The following is a 27,908-nucleotide window of genomic DNA, read 5'->3' as shown; positions in this document are numbered from 1 at the left end:
TTGCAACATTCCGCGGCATTTGCCGCGATCATCGGATATTCGCGAAAGCCCCGAGGATGAGAAACTTCTGTCTGTACAACAAGGTACATCGATATATTTATGACAGGCGATACATTTTCTACTCTTCCTGTCTTCCTGACAACTTAAAAGCGTCGATGAAAGTCGCGAAGGAATTATCGAGCGAGCCTGTTGCAGAATTACCGTTGATGGACGGTTATAAATGAGTCGAGGCGTGCAGAAAATATTGTTTGTTGTGACTAATAATGTACGGTTCTTTCTTGTTTTTTAACGATGCGAAGGCCGAAGATAATTGTTTTTATTACGAGATTTAAAGAATAGTTTATTAATTATTAATTATATTAACGCGCTGATAGTTAAGTGTTACAATTTTTGTAGATATTTATAAAATAATATCTATTATTATTATTATATTTTGGATCTTCCAATTTCCGTTTTCCAAATTATGCTGCCCGCTCAGCCGAAATCCAATCTCGACTTCGCAATCTTTTCCCTCTCGTTGCTTCACCTCGACTCCATTTAAACTGCCGCCGCCGCTGCAGCATATCTCCTGGCAACGACGACAAAAAGAGACAGGGGGTAAACGGCGGAGAACGCAGAAGGCAAATTAAGCGTAATGCTCGCGTCGCGACGCCGGCGTCGCCGCTGGAAAGGGGCGCGCGAACGGCGACCGCAATTCGCGGCGAAATGTCCGGCGGCTCGACGCTTTATTTTCCTTCTTCTTTAGCCACCCTCGGGTTTTTTTTCGAACACCCTCTGCCTCCACTTCCTTCCTTCCTTCCTTCCTTCCTTCCTACCCTTTCTTCTGTTCAGCTTCCATCTCACGAAAATCCGTGCGGGCTGTAGAAAAGGACGGCGTCGGAAAAAAGCGAGCACATAATGAAGAACTTAATATAAGTTATTAACTGATGTTTTATACGCGAGACTACGACGGAGCAGCGGTAATTATTACGCGTTTCTAACAACGCGTTTATTACGAAATCTTCCCGAAATATTCATCAACGTTGCATCTTCAGTGACAGCAGAGTTGCAATTTATTCAGTTTTATGCAAGTATTTTAGTATTGAAAAAAGTTGATTCTATTTATAATTTGATAATGCATTCATCACACATTGTAAGAAACTATCCTTCTCACAATCGATCTTGATGACAAGTAAGCGATAATTTATGAAAGCGACTGTGCATGGAGCTTAACAGACTTGTGTCTACTTTCCAATAATAATCCTGCGTGAATTATTTAATTTAAAATGTTGGCTTACGCAAAAAATAATTCAGTATGAAAATCTATTAAATTATAATATATTAGAATCGATTCGCACTTGTCTTTCTTATCGTGCGAGTTATCGTGCAGCTGGCAAAGTTTGCGAAATGCATTCACTTAGGATCATCACACAATCCATCCCTAAGACTCCATCTAAGCTTTGAAGTTACTGTCTAATCCTACTTACCACTCCCGATTAATCTCACCAGAGTATTAAAATATGTATAATCCGAGACTCGCTCTGCATTTCTAAATTACTATTTTTAATATAAATGTTTTTGTCGCTTCAGCCGCCCGTTCGACAAACATCGGTAAACAATTCCATTTGTTAAAAATATGTCTATTTTTAATTTTGCAGTAAAGCACGCGTAAATAATAATTGGTAAATAATACTATTGCATTACAGGCATGAAATTGCATATTAAATTACTTATGTGAAATCATACCTAATAATATGAAAATTATTTTAATAAAATGAAGTCAACATGACATGATTTCACTTTGATTCGGAAAAACTCATCACCCCTTTCTCTCTTGCGTCATCGGCAGAAATATGCTTCACTTTTCGACGCTTAAATGCTCGAATCCGCGAGTGACGTCTCCAAAGCCCCGCGTAACTTTCGACAACTTCCAGCCGATAACTTCGTACACTCTCGCTCATCGCCGCATATCCGGGAGCGATATAGCCTGCGTTTGATCTCTGACGAAGAGACTTCCGCAACTTGCGCGATTCGGCAAACGGAAACTCGGAATAGCCTGAAGAGATTTGAACGACTCAGGGCTTCGGCCTCGCCGAAAGTCGTTGTGCCACTCTCCCACGGGATTTAATTAAAAACAAACGGCGCGCTTGTGAAACTACGTGACTAATTATTTTCCAGATAATAGCCAATTATGCGAGATGAATTTTAATCGCCGAACGAGAGATCCTGACAAGTCTCGCAAATTTGAATTCTCATTATTCTCTTTTTCCCTTTCTCTTCATATCTCTCTCTCTCTCTCTCTCTCTCTCTCTCTCGCGTGCGCGCGCGCGCTCTCAGCATATTTTCGTACACGCAAAACTGCAACAAATATTTATACGATAAACACGTGGAATTGCAATTGAGATTTAATTACCGCGTTTACTAACGTGTTGTACACAAAACCGATATAGACAAAATATCAAACTGTTCACCACTGCCCGTTATGGTTTACAATTTTATTGAAAATTAATATCACTTCACTTGTTTTTGCATTTACGGTACAAATTTCGAAATTTATTCAGCACTAGTTAATACGTGCAGCATATTTCGATGTGATCATAAAGATACAATAAAATAAAGACATGAAAAGTAACACGTTACAATCATAATGGTAATGAGTTATTTGTCAAAAGTAACTCTTTGAACTCTGGCCTTATTTATTTATCGTGAAATGGCAAGTTGTAACGTCATTATCAAATTGTTATTATAAAAGTAACAACGTTACTCGTAACCTCCTATGCTAAAATTTTCAAACGTGTCTAAAAGTTTTTTTTAAAGATAGACAGTTGATTAGATTATCAGATTAACCTCATAATTAATCTATCGATCTATCTGTCTCAGATAGCAGAGAGAGAGAGAGAGAGAGAGAGAGAGAGAGAGAGAGAGAGAGAGAGAGAGAGAGGAATAGATGAATTAATTATTCTTGGGAAACTAGTCGAGAATGTGAATGCAAGCGAGTAGAGCCAGGATCGAACTCTCCGCGCGCACATGTGATCCGTGTTTCTCGAGCGGAGCGGTAATAGACACTCGAGCGCGATCCCTTTCCAACGTACGCTTCAGCGCAGCGCCTCGGAATAACCCCGAAGAGATTTAAACGAGTTGACTACACGTGCGGAGTATACGGATGGGGACGAGAGGCGCTCTCGCTCTTCCTCTCCCGTGGTATTTCATTGAAAACCACGGGACCTCAGATCCTCGTCATAACGGCGAAAGCCTCGACCGCAGGCTCTATATCTCGAGGTAGGGATGGATCGCGGATAAGCCGCTGTCCCCAACAGCGTCCAACCGACCACTCTTCGGTAACTTCACCAGGAGTCCAACTCGCGCGTCGGGACTTAGCGTCGTATCCGAACTCGGTTTGAAGCGATGCGACGCGGCAGGGAGGGGGGGGATACCTTGGCGATCTGCCTGGCGCGTCGTTAGAAAATGGATCGGCTCCGTATGCCGTCAAAGGAAGCCGGGAGAAGAGCGAGGCGGGGCGAGGCACACGGTAACTAGCCGCAGAGACGTAACGAGATGAAAGGAGAGCGCGAAGAGCGTCGGGCGAGCCATGAACGAAGTGTACGGTATATGTATAAATAGAAATCTAATCCTCTCTCGCGCGACCCCTCTTCTTCGTTCTTCTTCCCTCGTTGCGTTACTTCTTCTGTCGGGTCTCCTCTTTCTCTCATTCACCTTCTCTCTCTCTCTCTCTCTCTCTCTCTCTCTCTCTCTCTCTCTCTCTCTCTCTCTCTCTCTCTCTCTCTCGCTCCTCCTATCCTTTACCTTGCTTTTTCGAACTCTCTGGGCTCTTCTCTCCTCCTCCCGAGCGGCGAGATATACAAGGCAGTTGAACGGAGAGTGCCGTTAAAGTCTAGACAGAGTGTCGATTTTTGCCGCGGCACCGAATTAGAAACCTTGCTCTCTTTCTCCATCTCTCCTTCCCTCTCTCTATCTATTTCTCTTTCTGTCAGTCGCACGCGTCGGCTCGCGCTCTCTCTCTCTCTCTTCTACCCCGAGGCGTCTTCTTTTTTCGTTGTACTCTCGTATACCGTCAGCTAGTCCGCTATCCTCCTTATACATTCAACCTTTTCGCGCTAGCTTTCCTGCTCGCGAACGTGTGTACCTCGTAAACGCGCGCATGTGAAATTGCTTAAAGGGGATAAACGGACATGTCCACGAAACGCTCTTTACGACGCTGTCCCCATGGGATATTTGAGATGACTCTAATTAAAAGCTACTCAATTAAATAACAACGAAGTACCCGAAATATATATTATAAACTGATTATATATATGTATATTCCTACATTTTTGTATTTTGTGCTTTTATATTATAGATTTTATCGGCTGTGCAATTAACATACGAACTTTGTATATATAGGGCAATGCGACACCGCATTATTAAGTAAGTAATTCTCCACATTATTATAACAGATGTCCTGTATTGTTACAATGTGCTGCAAAAACGTCGAGCAAAATTGAAATTCAAATAAACTCGACATTGCCGCGAGCAGCAAAGGTTCGATTAAATTGCAATTGTTACATCGATCGGCCTTTTTGACCACGGTCTAAATTGCGTGAACACGATGAATTTGAGTAAGGACGCTCAGCACGTGTCGGCCGCGTATAGAACGATGACGCAGTAATCGTCCGAAGAGCAAATTGGAAATGACAGGCGCCGCGTGTCTCGAATCGAGTCGAATGATCGATGTAACGATAACATAGCGCATCTGCAAAGCTGCATTGCAACAATTACTCGTTTACAATATTTTCACGGACGCGCATCATACGACGACAAGTTTATTTTACAAATTACAACATTGTTGACGTAGCTGCCGTACAAAGATTCAGCACAATTCGAACGTTTTCTTCTCGCTCTCTTTCTATCCATACGTTTGCATCGCGATTAATCTCACAACAGCGTGCAGCGTTTCTTTGTGAAGATCGCGGTCGGGGACTCCCTTCTGTTTAAACTCGCGCTTCTCTCTCTCATAATACAAACGTCGACCATCCGTAATTTTCCATTAATTCATGGCCGCGTTGCAAACGAATTTCATTTCATCGTGCGAGACAGAAAGAAACGTCACGCAATTTGATTACTGTTTGTCTAATGACCGAACTTTGTATAATGCACACAATTAACATTAAGAATTAATCACATGAAATCTGCATTGTCAGAATGCTTAAAAAATTGTTTTTTTGTTCGCAAACGTTCTTTTTCCGTATGCTTTACATAATTTAGATTTAATGTTATATATACATTTACACACATATATGTAAAATTAAACGTGTAGAATTAAAACAGTACGGCATAAAATAAAACTCATCCGCAAATACTTCAAAATTAAAGATGCAAAATGTCACACATTAATATTTATACCAGTTTTATATCTCTCGCATTTTCTTTTAATATAGAGTCAAATATCTTCTACTCATACGTAGTCATTTCTTTTTCATTCCTGTGTTTATAAATGCAATATATTTTTTCTATTTACGAAATTTTTCAGTTCGCTCTACTTTTGCTTCTGACTTTTTACATGTACAGTGTCGAAAATGTCATATAATTGATACGAAAAATTTTCGCAAAGCACAGCTAGAATATGACGTTTTTATCACACGACAATCTATTCAGTCATGACTGAAGTTAATAGCTCACGACTCGTTCTGCTACGACCAACAGAAACTCGTTAGTTGGTGTCAAATAAAGGCAGTTAAAAAATGCATACGTTTTAATTACAACGCGTAGAATATTTTGCCCTCTTTTTTACAATCTTTTGATGTTGATACGCTGAACAGTGGCGACAATAAAATAAAACAGCAGTCGAAAATCTTCGAATCCGACCAAAAATACAAAGCTAAATTTGATTTAATTTATAATATTACTTTCTCAATCAAATTTGCAAATAAGTATTACAAAATGCCATCTTACGAAAGAATCAAGAATGAACAAAAAAATAAATATTAAATAAATAAACATTAAATAACTTTTAAATAAATAAAAGAATTATATTTTAATTTTACAAGGATATTTAAGTGTAAGAATAATCTGCAAAATTTTAATATTTAGATACTTTAAAATATAGCACTTCCTTAAATCAGAAATGATGATCTATAAAAAGTTGAGTGAATAAAATCTCGATCCTTACATTTTATAAAATCAAAAATGTATTCTCGACAGGAAGTTGCGATCCAAATTTTCTAAAAAAAAACCTACAGTTCTGATAATCTATGAAATTACCTGTCCTTGATTTAATCAATTATAGAAAATATTAAAAATGAAATTGACTAACTTTAAAATTGACTAAATTTAAATAACTTTTAATTTAGTTATCTTTTTCAACTGCAATTGTAAAGGAAGTGACGAATTTTTTAATTAAATATATAATTAAAATTAACAGTAACGTACACAAAATTATATGTATCTACAAAAAGTATATGGAAAACAAAATATTATTTGAATAAATTTGACGTTGAAGAACAATTATGTATTTAATTTTCGTCGCAAAACAAGTGAAATTAAAAATTTTTTTAACGTCACGATGACATGGAAAAAATCAATTAATTCAAAATATGTAAATTTTAATTCTTGATAGAAACATTTGCAGGAGATATGTGGATCGGAAACGAGGCGTGGATCATCGACTTTGGCCGTTAGAATTACTTTTGTCGATCTCGTCGGTTGAGTTTCGGTGTACGTGCACACTTGAACTTATTAAATTTGTTCCCCTCGCACATTCGAAAATATGGAACTTTCGCAGGTGGAGGTCGCTCGGGCTCTTCCGCACGGAAAAACGAGTTTGCTAGAAAGAGTCCAGAGAAATTTCTCTTTGCTCTCTCTACTGCGGCGTGGATATTCGAGTCCCCGATTTTCCCCGGGGAGAGGACGTGAACTTCCTGCCCACCCCCACCCGCCCGGACTTTATGGAATCTCTTTGAGCAGCAGCCATCCGACCCGGAGAGCAACTCCGTTCATAGGATTTCGAAATCCCGGCGAAGATAATAATAAGTTAATCCCCTCCCTCTTCTCCGTCCCGGACCTGATAGCCGAAGTTATCCAAACGTGACGATATGGAGCGAATCCGCGACTACTGCCTCTTCCTCCTCCATCTGCCTTCTTCCTCGACAAATCGGCCGTCTAATTCCATTATTCGACGCCGATAAACTCGACCTAACCGTGAAACGAGTTAACGCGCCATTTGGTGGCTTACGTGTGGATAAAGCTACGGACCGCGTTCGCATTAGAGAAATCGGTAAAGTCATAAGAACTGGGATACCAAATATACATCACTGAGTCAATTTGTTATATGTAACAAATACTCCGAAAGAAACATCTCTAATAAAAGAAATTTCTATATATATACTCAATTTATATTTGAAGATAATATTAGATCGAATCATAAATTGATAACTCACTCTTGGATTATGAAATATCAAATTGAATCTATCAAACCGACTTGATTGGTCAATTATTTATCAACTAAAATAATTTAACAGAATGAATATAATTAAATATTTAAAAAAAACTAAAACACTGCAATAGTTTTTCCATCAGTCAAATCTTATTCTTTGTCTTATAATTTCCTTTTAAATTTAATTAAAATTTAAATTTAATATCGCATAAATTAATATACCTTGCAAAGTATTTTTTTTTCTTGGCAAACTTTTCCCCCCTCAGAACAAATCCTTCAAAACGCTGATAAAATGTTGAAAGGATTTATTTTATCAAAGTAGCAATCATACCCTCCTGAACTACGTACTTTCGATAAACGACATATAATAGGGACATAGCACACAATTATTAGTTAACTGAGAGTCTTTCGAAGTCCTCTGTACAGTTATAAATTAATTCTCCTCTCTCATGTTCGATCTCACATTCGATGAAAATCACATTGCGCATCATGTGACTCCGTTTAATTTCATTAGCGTGCTACTCTGCCTCTCTCTCTCTCTCTCTGATGTAATTTCCGCGATCGGGTAATCATGAAGTTTTCGGTACTGGAGTAATCACCTCAGTAATTGAAATGCAACTTAGAAATGTGATTTTGGATAGCGCGGTACCATTGGCGCTCGTCAAAATCTTATAACGCGGCTATAATAATCACTTAGCAATTGCGAGTGCAGCGATTGATAGAACGACAATGCGGGGCAGAAAATGCGACAGTTATACTAAAATCACAAATAACTCGACTGTTTGGCGAGATCGGGGGCGTCGAAACAGTCATCGCGGCTAATAACGACGCCCCGACGAATTTCCGATTCGCCGATTAAACTTATTGAACCATTACCACGGCACGCGTCAACGGCTCCGTTCTGACAAATCGACTATTTAATTCCGTTATCGACGCATCAGTAAATTCAATGTAATGCGAACCGCCCGCGACGTTTAATCCCGGAACTGTCATGCGTCGAACGATTGACGAAATGAAAATCGGTTAAGGAAAATCGACCGATAAATGCGCGTACAGTTTCACGTGATAATTAAAGTTCCGGATTTTGTTGCGACCGGCGATTGAATCTGGACCAGTGCGATGATTTCAAGTTGTACACGTTCGTAATTAAATAATTATACGCGTTCGTATGCTATTTATTTCGACTTCTTTTAAATCACTTAATATAAACGCTTGAAATTAGTCTTTATATTTCCTGATATTATTAATTATTATAAAAATAAACTATAACGATAAAAATTGAATAGTTGATATATTAGTTGATCTTTTGGCCCTTTTTGCTCTCGTTATATATCAGCACTGACAAATACTACTACTGTGGATTATATATTGAAAAAGTGACGTCAAAAATTGATTACGAACAAGGGGTAATGCTATTTGAGTTTACAATACTGTTCTGTGTTCACAAAAACTGAGTGTATACAATTATAACATACATAGTTTATACACTGAGAAAAAAATTGTTGATTTGACTAAATTTTTCAACTAGATTTCTTTAATTTCTTTAATTCAACTATTTGTGTATTTCAGTCAAATGTATAAATACTTAAATTGAAGTTCAAGTATTTTATGTATTTAAGTTAATTACATAAATAGTTGAACTAAAGAAATTTAATCTAGTTGAAAAATTTAGTCAAATTAACAACATTTTTTTTCTCAGTATAAGAATGCTGTAGGAAACATTTATGATGCATTTGGAAAATTTCCAATATACTTTTTAGCATCTATCCATTTCAAAAGTCGTACATTATAATTACATTACATTACATTATAATATATTTTATTTTTAGATTTATTTTTACTGACACCAAGTAGCACTGTAAATAATTTAAATGTAAATAATCAACTTTTTTTGTCAATGCCGTTCAGCATTACTTTTCCAAAAATATTACCGAATATTATCGATTAAATTTAACTACAAATTAGAATTTGCGATCATTCGTAGATAAAAACATGAAATGTTTTATTTTTACTATCTATTTAAAGAAATGATTCTTTAATTTACAGGCGGAGATCGAAAATCGTGATATCCTCCGCGAAGCCTGAGGACAGTGGCAGATATGAATGCGTGGCTGAGAGTACTTCCGGTCATCGGGCCTCACTTGCGGCCCAACTTCTAGTCGCTCATGATACCAGAATTCCGGAAACAAGTGAGTACACAATATTTTCTTCGCTTAGTTCACGCAAATTTTTATAAAAACGTGAAAATTTGTTCTATAAATATTTTATAAATGAAATAAAAACACGAATAATAGCTGTAGATATAGTTAATTAAAAAATTAATTTCTCTAAATATAAAAAATATTGCATAATACAGCAATTAAATTAAAACGCGTCATGATTAAGATATATTATAACAAACAGTTATTACAAAATTAAGACAAAATAATACGTATGAGAAATTTGATTTTCACAATTCATCGAAACAATAGCAGCTTCATCGATACTACCGTTGCGTTTCTGATGTAGTGAAATGGCAGAGATTGCTGAATGCAGGATTTCGTAAACCGATCGAAACGCGTACATCTGTCGATACCTTACGCAGAGCTTTCGGACAGAAACGGATTTTACCTGACGTTATCATAGCCTCGCGTGTGTAAAAGCGCGAATCATTGATCTGTGTATCTTCAATCGCTACGCTAACGGTAGAAAACCCCTATGATCTTTCACTGCCATAGGCTTTGAGAAAATACATGGAATTTTTATTCTGTTGGAATGATAAACGAGCCAACATTGATAAAGGATCGTGGTTAATGAGCGCCGAACAAAACACGCCGAATGTTTTTTGGGACTGCAAACTTTTTCTAGAAAGAGCTGTTTGACGTCCATCAAAAATGAAAAAATAAAGTTTTATCGCGCGATGTCCAATCTCGAAAGGACAACAACACGCGACGCACGTTTCTTGAAAATAATACAAGACGTGACGCAATGATTTTCTGTCGAACTGGCACTTTTCAAGTGTCGACGCCATGATTTCACATTCGAACGTGCGAAAGAAATCCGGTGACTCTTATTCAACGCTTCCGTTACTTCATCTTTCCCTTCATCCGTCGATAAGCGCAACGATACAAAACACGATTGCGAGCCTACGTGGCATACCCATATCTAAAATCAAACCTGACATTGACAGTTGTTGTCGCGAGTCGAGCGGTCGATTTGTTTTACAACTCAGCAGCCATTCAAAGCATCCCAGCATCCTCGTTTCTAACGTGGTCGCGTAACAAATTTAATTCAATTGTAGCAGCGAGGCACGAGTGACATCCATTTACGGACGATCTTAGGGATCGCACTTCGTCGACGCTGCATCTTTTACGGCCACCGTTTTCTCACGTAACGATGCACGCCCCCGGGTACATTCGCGACGATCCGCATTCGCTGCAAGTCGCAGCGGCGGCGCGGATATCGATCCGTGCAGCACAAGCTGCCCTTAGGGTAGTGGTTTATGGCTTTTCATAATGCCCGCAATATTTGGGCCACGCCTTTTACTGCGATATTTATGTTATTTCCGGATGTATTCCGCGGAGCGTACCTGGTTTATCGATACTCACCCCTATTTTCCGCATCTTGCCGCCGACTAAAATAATAAGTGTTACCTATGGGAAATACCACGAGAGGTAGTTAGAATTTATTATGTGTAACTTTCGGTATTTATACGATCCATTATCGCCTAGTTGTGCCGAGTAGAGCTACCGAAAAAAAACAACACTTGGAATTTACATATAATTTATGTGTCAATACGGCCTACAACTGCAAGTAAATTTTAATAAACTTTTAATTTGAATCTTCGAAAGATTAAATATTAAAAGGATAAAAAGATATAATCATCGCCTTAAAAAAGAACTGCAACGTTAGATTGATTATTAAAAAAAACTGTAAGCAAAAGCGAAACAAAAAATAGTTCCGCAACACTTTTGATAGGCGCGATATAAGAGGAGACGATAAAATGAAAAGATAAGTGGCACTAAGGGCGTAAAACTGAATCACTGTGCTACGTTATCCACGGGCGCATATCTCCATGCAGTTTCATTCAATTCGCAGTTATACGATGCGTCAGCAGTAAACTCACAAACAACAAGGAAGCGAAGACAGTTCGCGCACGGGTCGGCATCGCAGGTGATAAACCAAGGATTAAGCGCCTGATGCGATAATGCTTGTACGGCTCAGTGGTTCTAGCAGGGTCGGTAAAGCTTGCGGTTCACCGCCGAGCGGTTCCGCAAGCTCGTATGACGGACAAAGGGCGACAATTACAGCCCTGCCAGCCACGTCAGGGTTTCATATAGCTCTGCTGATGGCAGCCGCGCCGCGCCGGCGGAATGTTTCCGTGAACGATGATTCTATACAGCTCTACCTGCTGCAGATCGACAGATCGCCGTAATGAAATTTTCTGGCAGTTTTCTAAAATTATTCTTAACACGGCGCTCTTGACTGACGTGTTCGATGAATTGGGAAATTTTTTAACCTCTGAATGGAAATTAAATTCCTTTAATCTATTGAAGAAGTTTCTAGAAAAAAAAGTAAAATCTTTTCCGTTAACTAAATGTCAAGAGTCTAAATGTAATATGCATTCAGAGATTTATTCGTTTTCATTAAAACTGAATCTTTTTTTTTTTTAATTAATCATTTAATTTTATTTAAACGTGTACCTATGTGTACACACACTTGACAAAATTTTCTTTTTTTTTAATTTTTTATCTTTTATATTTTATGCGACTTGCGTGAGAGAACTCATTAAATCACGTGAGAGATATTATTTATATAAAAAAAGCCTTTTATGAATGAATAGAAAAACAGAACTAAAAACCATACTTTTTATGTGAATAAATATTAAACTATTATAATAAACTAAAAAGTGTGTATATTATAGCAACAAGACATACACAGCTTACAATTTATTATAGAAACTTCTTTTTGCTTCAGAAGTAAAGGTTAATGAATCTTGCGTTAAAAAAAATTAAGTGAACGATATGAAACTTTTTTCACATAAAACTTAATTATCTCCTAGAATAAATAATTTTATACACGAGGAATATATCTATTTCTGAAAAATGCGTTTCTTCAACCACGAATTTCCCTTTTTCATTATACCTAGTGCGAATATTACAGATTTAATTTTACAAAACCGTATAAAAAAAGATACACTCTTAATTGACTAGAAAAATCTGTTGCAATTAAAATAATACGTTTTAAAATATTTTTTAAACGAGATATATTATTTTTAAAAATCATCATTTTTATCGCATTGTACGTGCAGTGCACAGTATGCGGTCCTATTTAAAATTCGTGAACAAGTTATTTTATTACTTTGGGATTGTGATACAGAATATCCGAGAGAATATTTTTTTAATAACAAATCTAACTCGCGTTGTTAAAATGATATTGAGCTATAAACTTATATTTCGTATGTTATTTCGTAAAATAAAATCGGAATTAATGTTTTCCTCAACTCGTATACATGCAGGTATTATACAAATATCTTTTAAAAATAATAAAAATAAAGTAAACTGTACTACTTATCGATTAAGGGAAGGGGGTTTTAAAGATACTTCTGAGCATCAATATTTAGGTTAGTAATTGTGTTTTAAGACTGAAGAAACTGTCGGCGCGCAGTTCATATGAGCTAAGAATATTAAATTAAAATTAATAATAAAAAAATAGAAACAATTTTTATTCAACACTAATCCGCTGCAAACCGAATAGGCGATCTTAACTTTATCTATATGTTTAAAAGATAGAATTTTTTTCTTTTTTTCTTTAAGAATAATATATAACGGTTAATGTTTAATTTAGCTATTTAACTGCAGTAATTTTATTTAAAATTTGCCTGATTCGATGCACACGTAGGAATTTTAGTTTCATCAAATCATATTCCACTATTTCACTCGAAAACGCGTTCCAGATGAAACGCACGCAATTCATTCCTCAAACAGCACCATCTATATCGATCTAGGGGTGGACCAGAAGCCGTGGCTCTCCTCGCCGCGTAAGTCAACTCTTTCTAGGTAAACGACGCGGAACGCGCATTATTGTATCAAGTTACACCGCCGCGCGGCAGTAAAGCGTGCCATTGTAGCTGCAGCGGCAATTGTTAGAACGTAGTGCCGCTCGTCTGTGAATACCTTGGCGCGAGGGTGGCGCGGGATAGTAGGGCAGTAACATTTGAGCTGTAGTAAAAGTTTGTGGTAAATGTTATTGCAGTCTCGCGTACCGACACCGCGAGCGCACTTTCAAGTAACCCTAGGCTTATAAAGTTTACCACAATCTGTTACCACAATCGAGCCTCGCCCTCGTTGAGGAAAAGAGGGAAAGAGCGGATTAATATCTATACGCCTGTTTCTTCTTGCCGCCAATATCGGAGCGTCTAGTTCTATTTTGCCTTCCCTTTCCTCTCTCTCTCTCTCTCTCTCTCTCTCTCTCTCTCTCTCTCTTTCGTTCTTTTAAAATTTGCGAAGCGAAAAAACATAAACAAAAATTTGTCTTTCGGAGCTGTAATTCCTTTAAAGAAAATTCTTAATTTATACTCTGAAACACATCTTTATCTAACTCAAATATCTATCCACTTGCGAAAAAAATTTTTAGTGTCTTTTATGTTTTTCGAAAATGCAGGAATGTTACTTTTAATATAATATATGCAAAAGGCGTAGAAAACTTTTTATCGTGGTACGCAATATTTAAATTGCTTAAATCTGTCTATATTTAGATTACTTTTTCTCTTTACAGCAAAACATGTTTTTGATAAATATGCGATATAACTTTTAACGGCGAGTTGCAAAAACCGTACACATTATTATGTAGATAGTTTTTGATATTATATCTTATTATATGATATTATATCAAAGAAGCGCCGAAAGAATAGAGAATCGAAAACAAAAAGACCCAAGTTTTAATTTTGCAAATACTTGGACAAATATTTCAAGCAAAAGAATAAACGCTGAATAGGAAGAAAAAAAAAGAGAGAGAATTTATTGTGCGGAAATGACGTAAAGAACATGCTAATTTAATAAGAAAATTGTGCGTCTGATAAGAATTATATTGCCAGCATTTCTCATAAATCAAAGAAACGACGGAGCAGGACGTTTCAACAATAAGGATATATTTGTTAGTATAATTTTCAAGCATAGAGACAGGAAACTGAGGGTGAAAATAGGATTCAATTTTGATTGTAAGAATAATTTAATGCAAAAATGCGCTCGTATTTCACCGTAATGCGCCACAATCTCATTTTGATAATTAAACGCGAGTATTCGATACGGATTCACACATTTGCGTAATATCATCATGATCGGTAGCATCGACAAATCTTCTATATAAATTCCATAATTAATTCTTATTTTATATTTTATATTATTGGAATGTGTTTCATCTCTTATTATGTTCATATTTATTATTTTGGTCGCTTATTCTATGTATAAAACGTTGTATCATATTTATTCAATGAATATCTTGTTACATAATACAAAGAATAATAAAAATAACGAATTTTCTATTGTATTTAATATCATTCCTTTTTTTGTAGAAGTATTATAAATTAATTTGTAGGATTATATTAGATACAGTAATTTTCATAAAATTTGTCAAGTTTCTAAAGATTTGTATTTTATCGCAAAGGGGACCAGTAATTTGTAATAATATTAATGCACCTTAATGCATATACTATTGATATTTATGTTGCAAATAAAAAATTAATAAAACAAAAGAATTATACATAAAAAATTAATAAAACAAAAGAATAAAACAAAAGAATTAATAAACAATAACATGATTAAAGAGATATTATAGAAAAAAGGAAATTTGGAGATAAAAATAGAGATAGAAGATATACTCTACAATGGGCATTTCCAACACTTTAATAAAATATTGCAATAGTTAAAAGAGAGAGATTACGGTGTCCGCCGCGCACGTTAATGATAAGGATGACCGAAAATAATTCGACGGATCTCGACAAGGCGCGCAGGACGAAAACAACGGACACCTCGCCGAGCGTATTTAATATTCTCTCGCTCTCTCGAAGGTGCAGAGAGGAAAAACAGAGACAATTAGGAGAGCCAGACCAGCGGGGCACGAAGCAGAATGACGAGATGGAAGCAATTACGGCAGGAAGGTAAGCTCTTCTTCGCTGTGTCGGCGAGCTTCGCACAAATGCTGTGAGAGAAGAGCGATAGTCTCCGTTGCTGCCTTGTCTTTCGTGCTATTGTGTCTCGCAAGAGAGAGAGAGGGAGAGAGAAAAAGAGAGAGAGAGAGAGAGAGAGAGAGCTGCACAGTAGTGTGCCAGAAGGTCGAGGGACTTGTGTCACGGATATACGACTCACTGTTCTTGCGGAATTAATTAAGAGGATCGATGGAATCGCTTAAGCAACGTTCCATGAGCCGATTCAGCCCCAGTTCCCCCGACTGGCAAGCGCACCGAAACTTTTAATACCGCCCACTATTCCTAGAACTATCACATTCTTTCAGCTAATGAATTTCAGGGCATTTATCGTTAATCCTACTCTTTAAAGAAATTCGAAGTACGTCGAAAATAAAAATTATTGAAAAAATAATTCTCTACTAATAAGCAACATTCGTCTGACAAGTGTAGGGAAATGTTTATTACACATATTTAAATGTTACAATTTCTTTTGAACAGAAATTTTTTTAATCAAATTTTTTTCGTCTTTAAATGTCTTGATATCTAAAATACAAATTATACTTCTCAATCAACTAAAATACCTAAAATTTTCCGCACTTTGTAAATTTTAAAATTCAGATTAATTTTAAATGTAAATATAAAATATTTTTTTTAAATACGAATTAAAAAATTAAAATTATTGTTCCAACACTACTACAATATTACAACTACTCTTTGAGTAGAATGAGAACATGTTTTGATTTTTAACTTTTGCGCCATGCGTCCTCCGACACCAAAGGGACGAAGGAACAATTCTGTAGGCAAGTCTCAAGCACCGTAGAAAACAGTTGCCATTCGTAGCTTCGTTGTTTTGCAAAGAGAATGCATCAAACTGGAAAGTAAAGCCAGCGACTGTGACGTGCAATTCTATGCGCGACGTCTGGGTATATACTGAATAAACAAGCCGGACCGAAGCGGAAAAGGAGGCGGACAGACCAAGCGTAGCACGCGCGCTATTGCTATACTACTTGCACGTGACTCTCACGCGAGTTGCGAAGGCCGACTCTATAGTAGACGAGTTATGCACGGTTACCTGAGCGCGAAGACCATCGGAGGATACATAGATGGATCATAGAACTGATCTTCGAGGTACCTTGGGCACATTGTTTCCAAGTGTATAGAGAGAGAAAGACAGAGAGAGAGAGAGAGAGAGAGAGATGTCTCGAATGAAAACAATTGAAAACAACGTCAAATAAAAAAAACTCAATGCGTTTGCTCACATAAAATAACACTTAAAAAAATGATAGTACGATTTTGACAGCAATGCCGGAAACCGTTTAATAATAATACTATTCGATGTTTATACATATAAATATTAAATTTAAGAAATTTGACACTTTCTCATCGTATAGTATTTATATGAACACCATCATTTTTTAAAGCATATTACACTTAACAAGTGGCAAGTGTAACAATTTGACAATCTTTATGTGCCACGAGGGCGAAGTAAAAAGTTTTTCTACAAGTTCATCTTTTCGTACGTGAATTACGTACAAATGTACGCATATCACAAATGCATTTATTAACGAGCATAAGAGACGCGTTTGTCAAACATTCTACGTAATTATGCGAAACACTGCTGTATTTGATAATTTTCAACTAATCTGTAATGTAACCTAATTATTATATTGAGAGTTAATCCATTATATCAATTACAAATCGTACAATATCGGGAGCAGCTGCTGTACGTAATCTGTATAAGATATTCCCAATGAGTATTACACGACATCGCCTTGTCAACAATGCGACACAATCCGTGAGAGCGCTCATGATGTTACACCCGGATGAAGGGGGAGGTAAGAGGGATTTGTGCATTCTCTCACGATACAAACTCCGTAGTTGCAAACTGCCCTGCGAGTCCGTCGAGCATATAATTTCTGTCGAAGCTGTTGGACATACAACAATGGTAGCAATCTCGTGTATTAGGGGATATGCTTTTCAAACTACGCTTAGAGGATCTGTAATACACCTACAAACGAACGTAATCACTCAACGAGTGAAGAGTTCTCTCTCCCTCTCTCTCTCTCTCTACCTTTATCTTTCCACATTGCAGAGGACGGTTGCCAATACTGACGTACCACTTTGTTTTTGGAATATATTTCTTAAATAGAAATTAAACATTAAATTTTAGAAATAAATACGAACTGGAAAATATTTTTCTATCAGTGATGCAACAGTTTTTATACATTATTGTTTCATACTTTGCAACAATTAAGTTTCTTTTTTATAAGATAAGCAAAGATAAGTGTCTGATAATATGAACTTTAAAATCGATATGTGGCAGTAATGTTAATGTATATGTCAATGTAGAAAGTTTTTTACTATAAAATAAAATGCTTTCTATCGATTTATACAAATATCCTATGCTGTATTGCAAAATGCGATTTAATAACTGATTTCTTCATTTTTTTAGAAATATCGTCATAATAAGTTGCTTAACTTACGTACTTCTTCTATTTATTTTATATTTTCTCCTTACTTTTTTTCAAAAAATATCAATTAAATGTACATAAAATACAAATGCAGTAACTATTTCCAGGTATAATCACGGGCACAAGAAGGAAACTCATGTATGTCGAGAGTTTAATCCCGTTTATCTATCGCGATACGTGTGCACGTATCGACGATATAGCGCGACATCGAGAGAAGAGCGCGCGCATGAAAATATTATTTTATTATATTTCACTCTAAACACATCGTGCGCGTGCGCACACGCACACACACACACACACACCCGACGCGGTATCGATACGATGACAAAATTCAATGGCGCTGGCGATGCGTCGGTCGACGATAGCGTGGCATACGGCGCCTAGGTACAAGGAACGTTTACACGCCTACGTGCAATTTAGTCTGCAGCGAGAGACAGCGACCAGAGCCGCCGCGCGCGGGAATTTCCTGGCGGCCCAGAATCCCGACAATGGAGCCGACTCGATGAATAGATAGGATCTGTTTGCCGCGCGAGAAAGCGTGCGGCAGCCCGCGCCCCGTCGTCATCAGAGTAGACTACCGCAGAATACTATATACGTATATATACATATTACGTTGCACATCCTGCCTCCTACGATTGCCTCTGCACCGTGCGCCGCGCGCGTAAATTACCAATGACTGCGCTCCCGGTTCATTAGCCCCCGACAAATATTCAATTCCGAAGTGTCTAAGGCGAGATCCTCTCACAAAGGAAATGGACTGCTTTACCTGTGATAGCGAGATAACTGTAATTTCGACGGATTCGAGATAATTGTATTCCCGTGTGTAATCGAATATTGCTGTTCTTTCAGTTTCTACTGTAATATTTAGCTTTTTCCCCTCGGGTTTTTTTTTAAATTTTAAAGCAATCGATTCGAGGGATTTTTTTTCTCTGCTTCGTAAAAATGGAGATAGTTCTGTCTGGCGTATCGCGACGAAAGAGATTATTACCATAAATTAAAAGGGAAAAATGTTTAAATTATGTTATTGACATAATTGAAATAGGAAATTATACAGATGCTTCCCTCTAATGTCTTATTATTAGTTTAAATGCGTGCAATTAGCATTGAAATGCACATATTTTTACCTACTTGAAAAAACAAATATTTGCTTAAATCTTAACATTACTCGCTCTTTTAAAAATTAGCAGGTAATATCTCACATTTTCATGAAATGTACAGTTATCCTCTTCCCTTCCTTCATATTTATTTTTAGCTTGCCAACAAAATACTGTAAATGCGGCTATTTGCTCCTCGGCGTATATTTTTCAAAACCGTAATTAAAATGTCGGCGGGAGATACGAGGAGAATGAATGGAAGACTCGCGATGGAGATTTCAAGATGAAGAAGAAATTAAAGGAAAAGAAAAAAAGGTAAGAAAACGCCATTCTCGCGGAGGAAAGAGATCTCGTAATTTCTCGACGCGCCCACAGCCAGTGACGAAAATTTCACCGTCGAGATTCTCCGACGAGAGAAATCTCGCGCGCAGTCGAGCCCGACTGAATTATCTGCGCGAAAACGGAAGGTGAGGAAGGGTGGAAGGGATCAATCGTTGCTTATTAACGAAACTTCCGATTCCGCGGCAGACGGCGAGCGGCGCGAGGCGGGCGGATTCGCGAGGGATGGCGGGGTGTGTAAAACTTTTTCATTTATTTAAATTCCCCGACGTCGGTACTTAACTTCTCGTTTTCCGATTCATCATTCCACACTCCGCGGGTAGATCTCGACAAACGGCCGCGGCGCCAGCGGATTCTGCTGTTAAAGGTCGTCCGCTTCGAATGTTGCTAATTTTGTTGCGGAGCCGTGTGTATTACACCTCTACCTCTTTACCTAGCTTTTCCCTCGAAATCGCGGCGGTGGAGGTAAAGTAAAATCGGAGCTTTTTCGCGGGATACATTCGCCGAGAATTTCACATGCCGTAGAATCCGATGTAATCGGCAACAAAAAGCAGCGGTAAAACCAGCGATACGCCGGCGGACAGCCGGTGCTGGCGGCCTTTTACGCACTTCCGTGATTTCGCGCCGGAATATAGCGGTCGACTCGACACAAAACGCTCTTTTGCTCGCGCAGCGAAATATCACAACACAGTTATCATATGAATACAATCCGAAAATTTATTTGCTTTTTGCGGAAAAATGAACTCCCCTTTACTGTATCTTTGCAAAATCCTATCTATAACTGCGCAATAAATAGGCGAAAAAAAAAAGAAAAAATGGATAAATACACTCTCGCATACGGCTTTATTAGTTTTTAATTATTTTTTGTGCATACATAGTCACGAGAAACTAATTGTCCGATTACGAAATATGAAAGCCTACAATTTACACTACAAATTCGCCATATAATTTTTTAACGAAAACTCACGGTTAGAACACGCTTAGAACATTTCTATTTAAAAAGTATACTTTTAATTTGTAGCATAAAATATACCAATAGCTTACGTGTTCAAAGCGTTAATTAGTTTTGTGGCGCATTAATAATTGTGAATATTAAAAAAGAGCAAGTAGAAAAGCAGTATTTCAAATTATTTTGGCACGGCGATGCGATTTTACATTTTATAATGTAACATCGGTAATATCCGGGTCTTTCTATTCACCGTCGGAAAAGCGTCGTGCATTACCGCGCCGTTTCCTCGACTATCGAAGCTGTCTCTCACTTTTCACGGGCAGCGCGCGTGGCCGGAAGAAAAAAAGACGAAGGCACGCTTCGTGAGAAATAGCACGATAGAGGGCAAAAGACGCGGCGGGAGAAGTCGGAGGGCTCGTATCGCCCCGTGAGGATGAATTTCGAATTCCGCTCAGAAACGCCCGACAACGTAAGTTCGGGTCAGCAATATCCACCTGGTCTTATTGAATCTTGCGCCCACTTGCGCGATACGGTCGGTTGGCTGGTCGCGCACGCACGCAGGCACGAGGCATCCGGAAAATAATCCAAAGCGAATTGACTCCCTTTAGCATCCCAAACAGCCAGACGGGTGGCTTTTACTCTCACGAATCTCATATAGCCTTTCGTTAAAGTTGTTTTAATAATAAAATGACAAAAAACACGGGAAACGCGGATTCTAATATCGCGTCTTCGCGCAAATATTTAAATTCGCGTTTCTATTGAAGAATTCAATTATATTATTTGTCTTGTTAATTATGATAGTTTAATAAATATATCTTGAAAGTCGATGCTTGTTATGTCATATTTGCAATAACTATTCAATTGAGAAATCCAAATGAAATTTAAAGACAGTATGTATAAGTTTAATTCCTTTAACTTACATTTAACAATTGATTCTTAAAAAAAGATTTTACACATATATATCTATATTTCTATATTTATGTATCTATATTAATAATTTTTAATAATTCTAAGTATTTCTTTTTTGGAAATGTAACTTTAAAAAAATGTTATTTATAATATGTGATATAAAATAATTAACTTAATAAAAAATATATTTTAGAATGTTGAAATTAAGAAATATAAAATACTACCCTTGATTATATGTGTGCATCTTAGATAATAATCCGTTCTTCTATTATTGTAATATAATTTTATATAAGATACTTTAAAATCAATTTTTCTCCGCACTCAAATTTGTTAAATCTAATGTTTATTCGGATAATTTTTTTATTTTGATGGCAAAAATATTTATAGAGATTACCTTATTGTTATATTTTTTTAAACAAACGGAATCAATTGTTATTTTAAACGCTAACAAATCTACAAAACAAAACGATATACATTTTTATCAAAATTATTTTGATATAAAATAACAAACTACGCATGTAAATATTTTGTAATAACATTATTAAATATTATATTTTATGGTACGAAATTATCTGGCACAGTTTTGGTGCTTATTTTGATTTTTAATTGTGTATGTAATATTACGAAATGTTTTATATAATGGACATACAATATTTTAATAATATCAGATTTTATAACAGTAATTATTTTGCTTCTCATGATCAGATAAGTACACTTTCAGTTGATTTTTATATTGTATTGTATTTTAAAATATTATGCAATATTAATAACAAAGATTTTTTTTTAAATAAACAGCATATTAAAAGAATATTTCTTGACTTTTCTAATAATTTTTATTAGTATATAGTATTATTATTAGTTATTATCAGTATTTATTATTATTAGTATATAGTATAATACAACTTTATTTTAAATATCTTACTGATGCATTTTTATATGATATTTTTGTATGTGTGTGTGTATGTGCGTTTGTAACGATTATAAACTATAAATCTTCTTTCTCTTCAGTCTTACAACATGTTAAAAATACTACTAAAATTCTCGCGCAAAAAACATATTAATAATAATAAAAATTACTTTTAAAAAATTAAAGAAATATTTTTAATGTTATTTATTTTTAAAAAATATAGAAAAAATCTTTGTCACGTTTATTTTACATTTATAAATTAATAACACCTATAGATATTTTTCATATAATTCTGCTATTGATTCTGCCATAGATATTTTTTGGCAATGAATTTACGAATTTAAATTATAAATATGTAGTTTAAATAACATTTGTTTCCAAAATTTTGACGCATCGGCTTTTCTTTAATTCTCGAGGATAAAATATCTCTTCTGGACAAAATAACATGACGTATTGTGTTTAAAAATTGTTCGGGAAAATACTGTCGATGCGGTCTCCATTTTTCCGGGTGCGTAAACGTTGTTACATGGAATATTTTTTCGAGATTAAAACTAAAGTGAATACATATTTATGCGAGCGACCTGACGCGTGTTACGTTATTCGTAACGCATATACTGACGAATATTTTCACTCTGAAATAAAAGTATATAACGACGGAATGTTTTTTTTTATTTTTCGCGTAAAGCGCAAAGCTTCGGAAATTCTTCGGTTTACAGAGATTGCTTTCGTGAAGCGTATTCCCGGGAAAATCTTACGGCACGTGAAGACCTGCCCCGCAGACCACCGACAGAATCTATTAAACGGAAACTCGCTAACAATGAGATAAACAATGAAACGCGAAATTGCAAATGTCAGAAAATAATTCGCCTTAATATGGGATGATGAAACACGTTACGCTTTTGCACTATCGAGACAGAAAGAGAGAGAGCGGGAAGGGAAAGGGAAAGGGGAAGGGAGAGAGAGAGAGAGAGAGAGAAATGCAACGAACTTGCAGTTGCACAGAAAGGCCGGACCTTTTCCACGAGGAGTGAAAACTTTTTCCTTTGAAACTCTCTGTCGTTACTCTTCCAGTAGCGAAAATCCTCTTTGTGAGAATACTTACTCGTTGCCCGCGTTCTTAGCGGGCGGAGTCAAGAAGAAGCGGAAGAAGACTCGCAAGTAACGTCCGAGTTGAACGCCGATCTTATCTGCAGCTCTCAGTCGGACGGAGAGCACGCGATATATGCTTCTCTATAAAGATTTAATGACCGCACCTTGTTCCCCCTCCGCCCTCTCCCTTCTCCCGCATATGCGCCAAGAAGAAACGAGGAATGCTGCACGATGTAAACTTGCAGACGCGAAGAAATTCCGGTTGCACGACAACCGCGGCGCTCGCCGACTATTTCTTCTAGGCAGCTGGATGGTAAAATTTTCATGAGCGGCGGTTCTCATTCGGAAAAAGAAAAAACGGACGAAACGCGGAATCGTCCTTAACGATCCTGCGAGCTTATTACCCTTCTCTTCGTCTTTTAGGACACGGTACCTACGGAGCAGCGCAAACGCGGTACGTATTTATAACCGTCACGTTACAAACGCGACTCGTCCATCCCGATTCGCTCATTGCCACGCCGACCAATTCGCACGCGATGATAAAACTCAGGAAATACACCGTTCACATTAGCTTCCGACAGCGAGCCTCCTAGAGAGCCATTCTTTCCGCGAGGCGTGCATTTACACGCCGCAAGCGTCGGAAGCTTCACGTTGTGTATTGTTGACACGTAAATAAGGAGAAGGAAATGCGAAACGTCACAGTCACGTATATACAGTATGCATGTATATGCGAGGTACCCCGGAGGTCTCTCTCGAGAAACTCGCCCGCGAGAAATGGCGCGGCCGCGCGTCATTACGAGGTCCTTCGTCGCGCAAGAAAACGAAGACATTTCTGAACGACCCTGACGTTTCCCTTAACGAAGGTTTTTTAAAAGTGTATCCAGCGCTGAGAAATATAACCCGTTCTCTCTCTCCCCCCCCCCTCCTCCCCTTCCCTGAGCTTTCGCTTATCTTTAACGTGTGTCCGAGCTTTGCTCCGTCTGCCCGGTCTGCACTTCTTGTACGACTTGCGAGATCTATTCAATTTACCTCGTCCTTTTTTCCTCCCCTTCACCCTGCCACGGTGGAATCCGCACCGAACAAAGGGAGGAAACGTCCTCTTCCGGGAGGAAAGAACTACAGCCTCTAGAAGGAGACGACCAGAAAGAGAAAGAGAGAGAGAGATAGAGTGAGAGGCAAAAGGGAGATGGAAGGGGTGAGGAATTCCGCTCGGTAAAGCGCAGTGTGGAGAACCTCGCCGGTGCTTAAAGCTTCGAGGGTGCTTTGAAACTTCACAATTTCATTCCTCCAGACCTGGACCGGTACCAGAAGATTCCGCGCGATCCCCCTCTCATCCCCCTCTCCCGACAGCCTTGGATTTTTATCTTGCAGCTCTCTTTCGAGCCGAGTTAACGCTAACTTTTGCCCGCCGCGAATCCGCGCACGTAACGACGGATTATTTCGCTTGTGCTTCACCGTGTTTTCCGACTCCCACAAAGGAAACGGCGTTAATTCACTCAAATCTCAAAGAGTGACGTTATGCCAACGGTAAACAATTTGCGCTGTGATTTTCGACGCTCCAAAGCGACGGAACACCGATACCGTTCGACCGACCGGCTATTATGTTAAATGTCACGGGATTGTTGTGCAACCGTCGCAGAAAAAATATATAACCGGAAAAAAATCGCTGAAAGGGAGAGTGGGGGATCGTAACAAACACACGCAAATGCGCGCGCGCAAATGCATTGCACAAAAATCCCCAAATAAACGCTCCCGAGCGAATATTTTATAGAGTCGCGCGCGCGTTCCGCGGCGCGCGCGTCGGCATCAGATTTTGTTTCCCCCCCCTCCCTCTTTCATTTTTTTTTTGTTTTTATCGTGTGCCGTGCGTCATCCGCGATAACAAAATATTCCGACACGTTTATTTGACAAAAATTCATTTTCCACTATTTTTTACATTGCATCGCCAACTTCTCGCATGCGACCGGCCGGAGTAACCATGCGTGCAAGGACGTATCCATTAAACGAATTAAAGCACAGACCGACACACCCGCGGTATTAAGCCAAGACCTTTCGCGCATATGGATGCATTCCGGCCATGTGAACGCGCAGTAGTATTTTAGAGAGTCACGTCGCAAAAAAACACGTAATTCCATTTTTCTTTGGTAAAAACATGGAATTTGGATTGACCCCATGTAAAAAGAATTAAAAGAAAATTTTTTTTTAAATATAAATGTACAAATTACACAAAGGAAACACTGAAATCCGCTGATTGTTTATTCGTCTATCTATTTGAATTGTATTACACACATATACGGTCTCATATGTATTATTGTTAAAAGAATCTTTCGTTGGTGCTTTTGTTAAATAAAATTTGACCGTAAAGTTCTCAAATATCCGAATATAACATTACGAAATTGCACTATATGGCCGTCGGAGCCATCATCTCCTATGCCAAATATTTTTCTCCGTCGAGCAGAATCACGCTCGATTACTCGCAGCGAAGAGAGACGAACGTCACTCGCGAACCGGTGATGGCCAATAAAGGAAGATACACGCGCGATCGAAATTCGATATTTCGCTAAACGCAAATGGGACAATTCGGCGTAACAATACGCGAAATCGAATCTCCCCCCGTATCTGTTTGTGTGTGGGTGCGCGCGACGTTGACACGCGTAACTGCCGCGATATAATTCAATGGACAAGTTACGAACACAATTAATTTCCGAATGCGCATTCTGCCCTACTTAACTGTCTTGTTCTCTAAAAGCGTACATCGCATGCACTTCTTGTATTTAGTTGTTAGAGAAATAACAACTGCCTTTAAACCGCTTAATTTTAATATGTGTATCTTTAATCTAATTTTGATCATTGCTCAATAAATAATTTTTTTATTGAGCTTTTATTTTATTTGATCTTACACCGAGAAAAAAATAGTAGCAGTAACCATAATATCATTATAATTAATTGTCATTTTTTTTATCCAACTATATTTTTATAGTTAGTCAACAATATAAATTTTTTAAAACATGTGTAACGAGATGGATTATCATTCTTCAAACTTATTTTTTTATCAAAAATAATAGAACGTGTCAGAGATATGTAGACGTTTTATTGAAACGTTTTGTAAATTTGTTATTTCAAAAGAAACTGAAAGGAAATGAAAAAGTAAATACATATTTTTAAAAAGAGAAAGGAAGAGAGAACAAAAATATTTATGTTTTATTTAAATAAAATAGCCGTATGCGCATACAAATTTGCTTTGAAATTAAAGGTGAATTATTTGCAATTTTTACGTAGAACAAAAATTGAATAAAACGCACTCAACGGGCTGAAACAAGCCGTTTTTAAATATAAGATGCTAGATCGGAAATGACGTACGTGCAGCGAATCATAATTTAAGAATAATGTAACTTAATCGCGTGATACCGACCATTTAAACAATGTGAAAACGTTATATATTCATCGGTGAATACATTGCACTTGTATCTTGGAGTTCCGCGGTATTTAACCGGCGATGATTCGCGCCGCAAATCGACGTTTCGGTTTCGGTAAACCACTAGGCACGATTAATGTTTTGACATTACTCGACCGCTCGTTAGTTGGCTAACCGCTGCCGGTTTAGACGAGATGCTGCACGGAGTTAGTGAGCTATCACAAAAATTGTACAACGCGATCGCGAACGCCTCTGCGAAATTTTTTTTTTTTTTTTAACGTGCGCACTCTCACAATTATATTCACGATTTATATTCCTCGCAAATATCCCTTTAACATCTCACGAAACCTTTGTTGTTATTTGTTCATAATTTTCATTATCATCCTTTGTTTCAACGACGCTTGATAACCGTCCGAAAAAAAATGTGGCGTTGGATTTTTTTTTGCCGCTGACGTTTGTATCAATACGGCATGCAGCCGGGGATTTTCACAATGTCCACACACTATCGAGTGGTTACGTTGTGTGCAATGTACTGTGGAATGCGCAAGTCCGATCGTATTTTTAAGAGATTAAGCGATTTATACGCGAAATACCCTCCCGCGAAGAGCGGAGGGGGAGAGGAGGCACTTCTGTGCAGTATCGCGGATTCGCGACACGACCTATCTCCCTCGGTCGAGAATGGGACGGATTAAAAGTTCCGCGGGTCTTCCATGTGGGTCTCTGATCGTCGCGGAGTCCGGACGAACGCGCTCGGATATTCATTGTATTTTGCGTGGGGGATGGAAGAGAGGGAGAGACAGAGAGAGAGAGAGAGGAGAAATATAACGGCGCGGGCGGGGCTTTGTTGAAATTTTCGCTGTTTAACGCCGGTGAATAACGACCAGTGGCGATACCCCGACGCGAAAATGTCGCCGGTGGCTTCCGACACGAGAGAGGAGAGAGACATAGACAGAGGAGGTGGGAGGACGAAAGGGAGAAAAAGAGAAAACGGATAAAAATGACGTAGTCGGGATTATTTCAGCGGGCCCGTAATGAGTACCGAGTTAAGTCCTTTATCATATATAATATACGCCCGTGAAACTAAGAAATGTCCATTGGAGCTAAACGAGCAGACACATCAAGGCCTCGATAGGTTGTGGTAAGTTAACCGTGTCGGAATTCAT

General features: G+C 37.8%; 2 protein-coding genes across 3 annotated transcripts in view; one reads left to right on the top strand and one right to left on the bottom strand.

Moving 5' to 3' along the window:
* Positions 1 to 27,908, bottom strand: part of LOC105830720 (mitotic spindle assembly checkpoint protein MAD2A) — a 212,624-nt gene that overhangs the window by 97,590 nt on the left and 87,126 nt on the right. The gene's annotated exons all lie outside the window — the stretch shown is intronic.
* LOC105830721 (protein vein) overlaps positions 1 to 27,908 on the top strand; it is a 359,320-nt gene that overhangs the window by 246,344 nt on the left and 85,068 nt on the right. For both annotated transcript variants that reach the window (XM_028192643.2, XM_028192642.2), the window contains exon 3: positions 9,455 to 9,597. In XM_028192643.2, coding sequence (XP_028048444.2) covers positions 9,455 to 9,597 — 143 coding nt within the window. The remainder of the gene's footprint in view (positions 1 to 9,454; positions 9,598 to 27,908) is intronic.

This window comes from Monomorium pharaonis, chromosome 5 (assembly GCF_013373865.1).
Source record: "Monomorium pharaonis isolate MP-MQ-018 chromosome 5, ASM1337386v2, whole genome shotgun sequence".
NCBI lineage: Eukaryota > Metazoa > Arthropoda > Insecta > Hymenoptera > Formicidae > Monomorium > Monomorium pharaonis.
The sequence above is the reverse complement of the archived record's forward strand: the minus strand, read 5'-3'. Positions and strand labels throughout refer to the sequence as shown.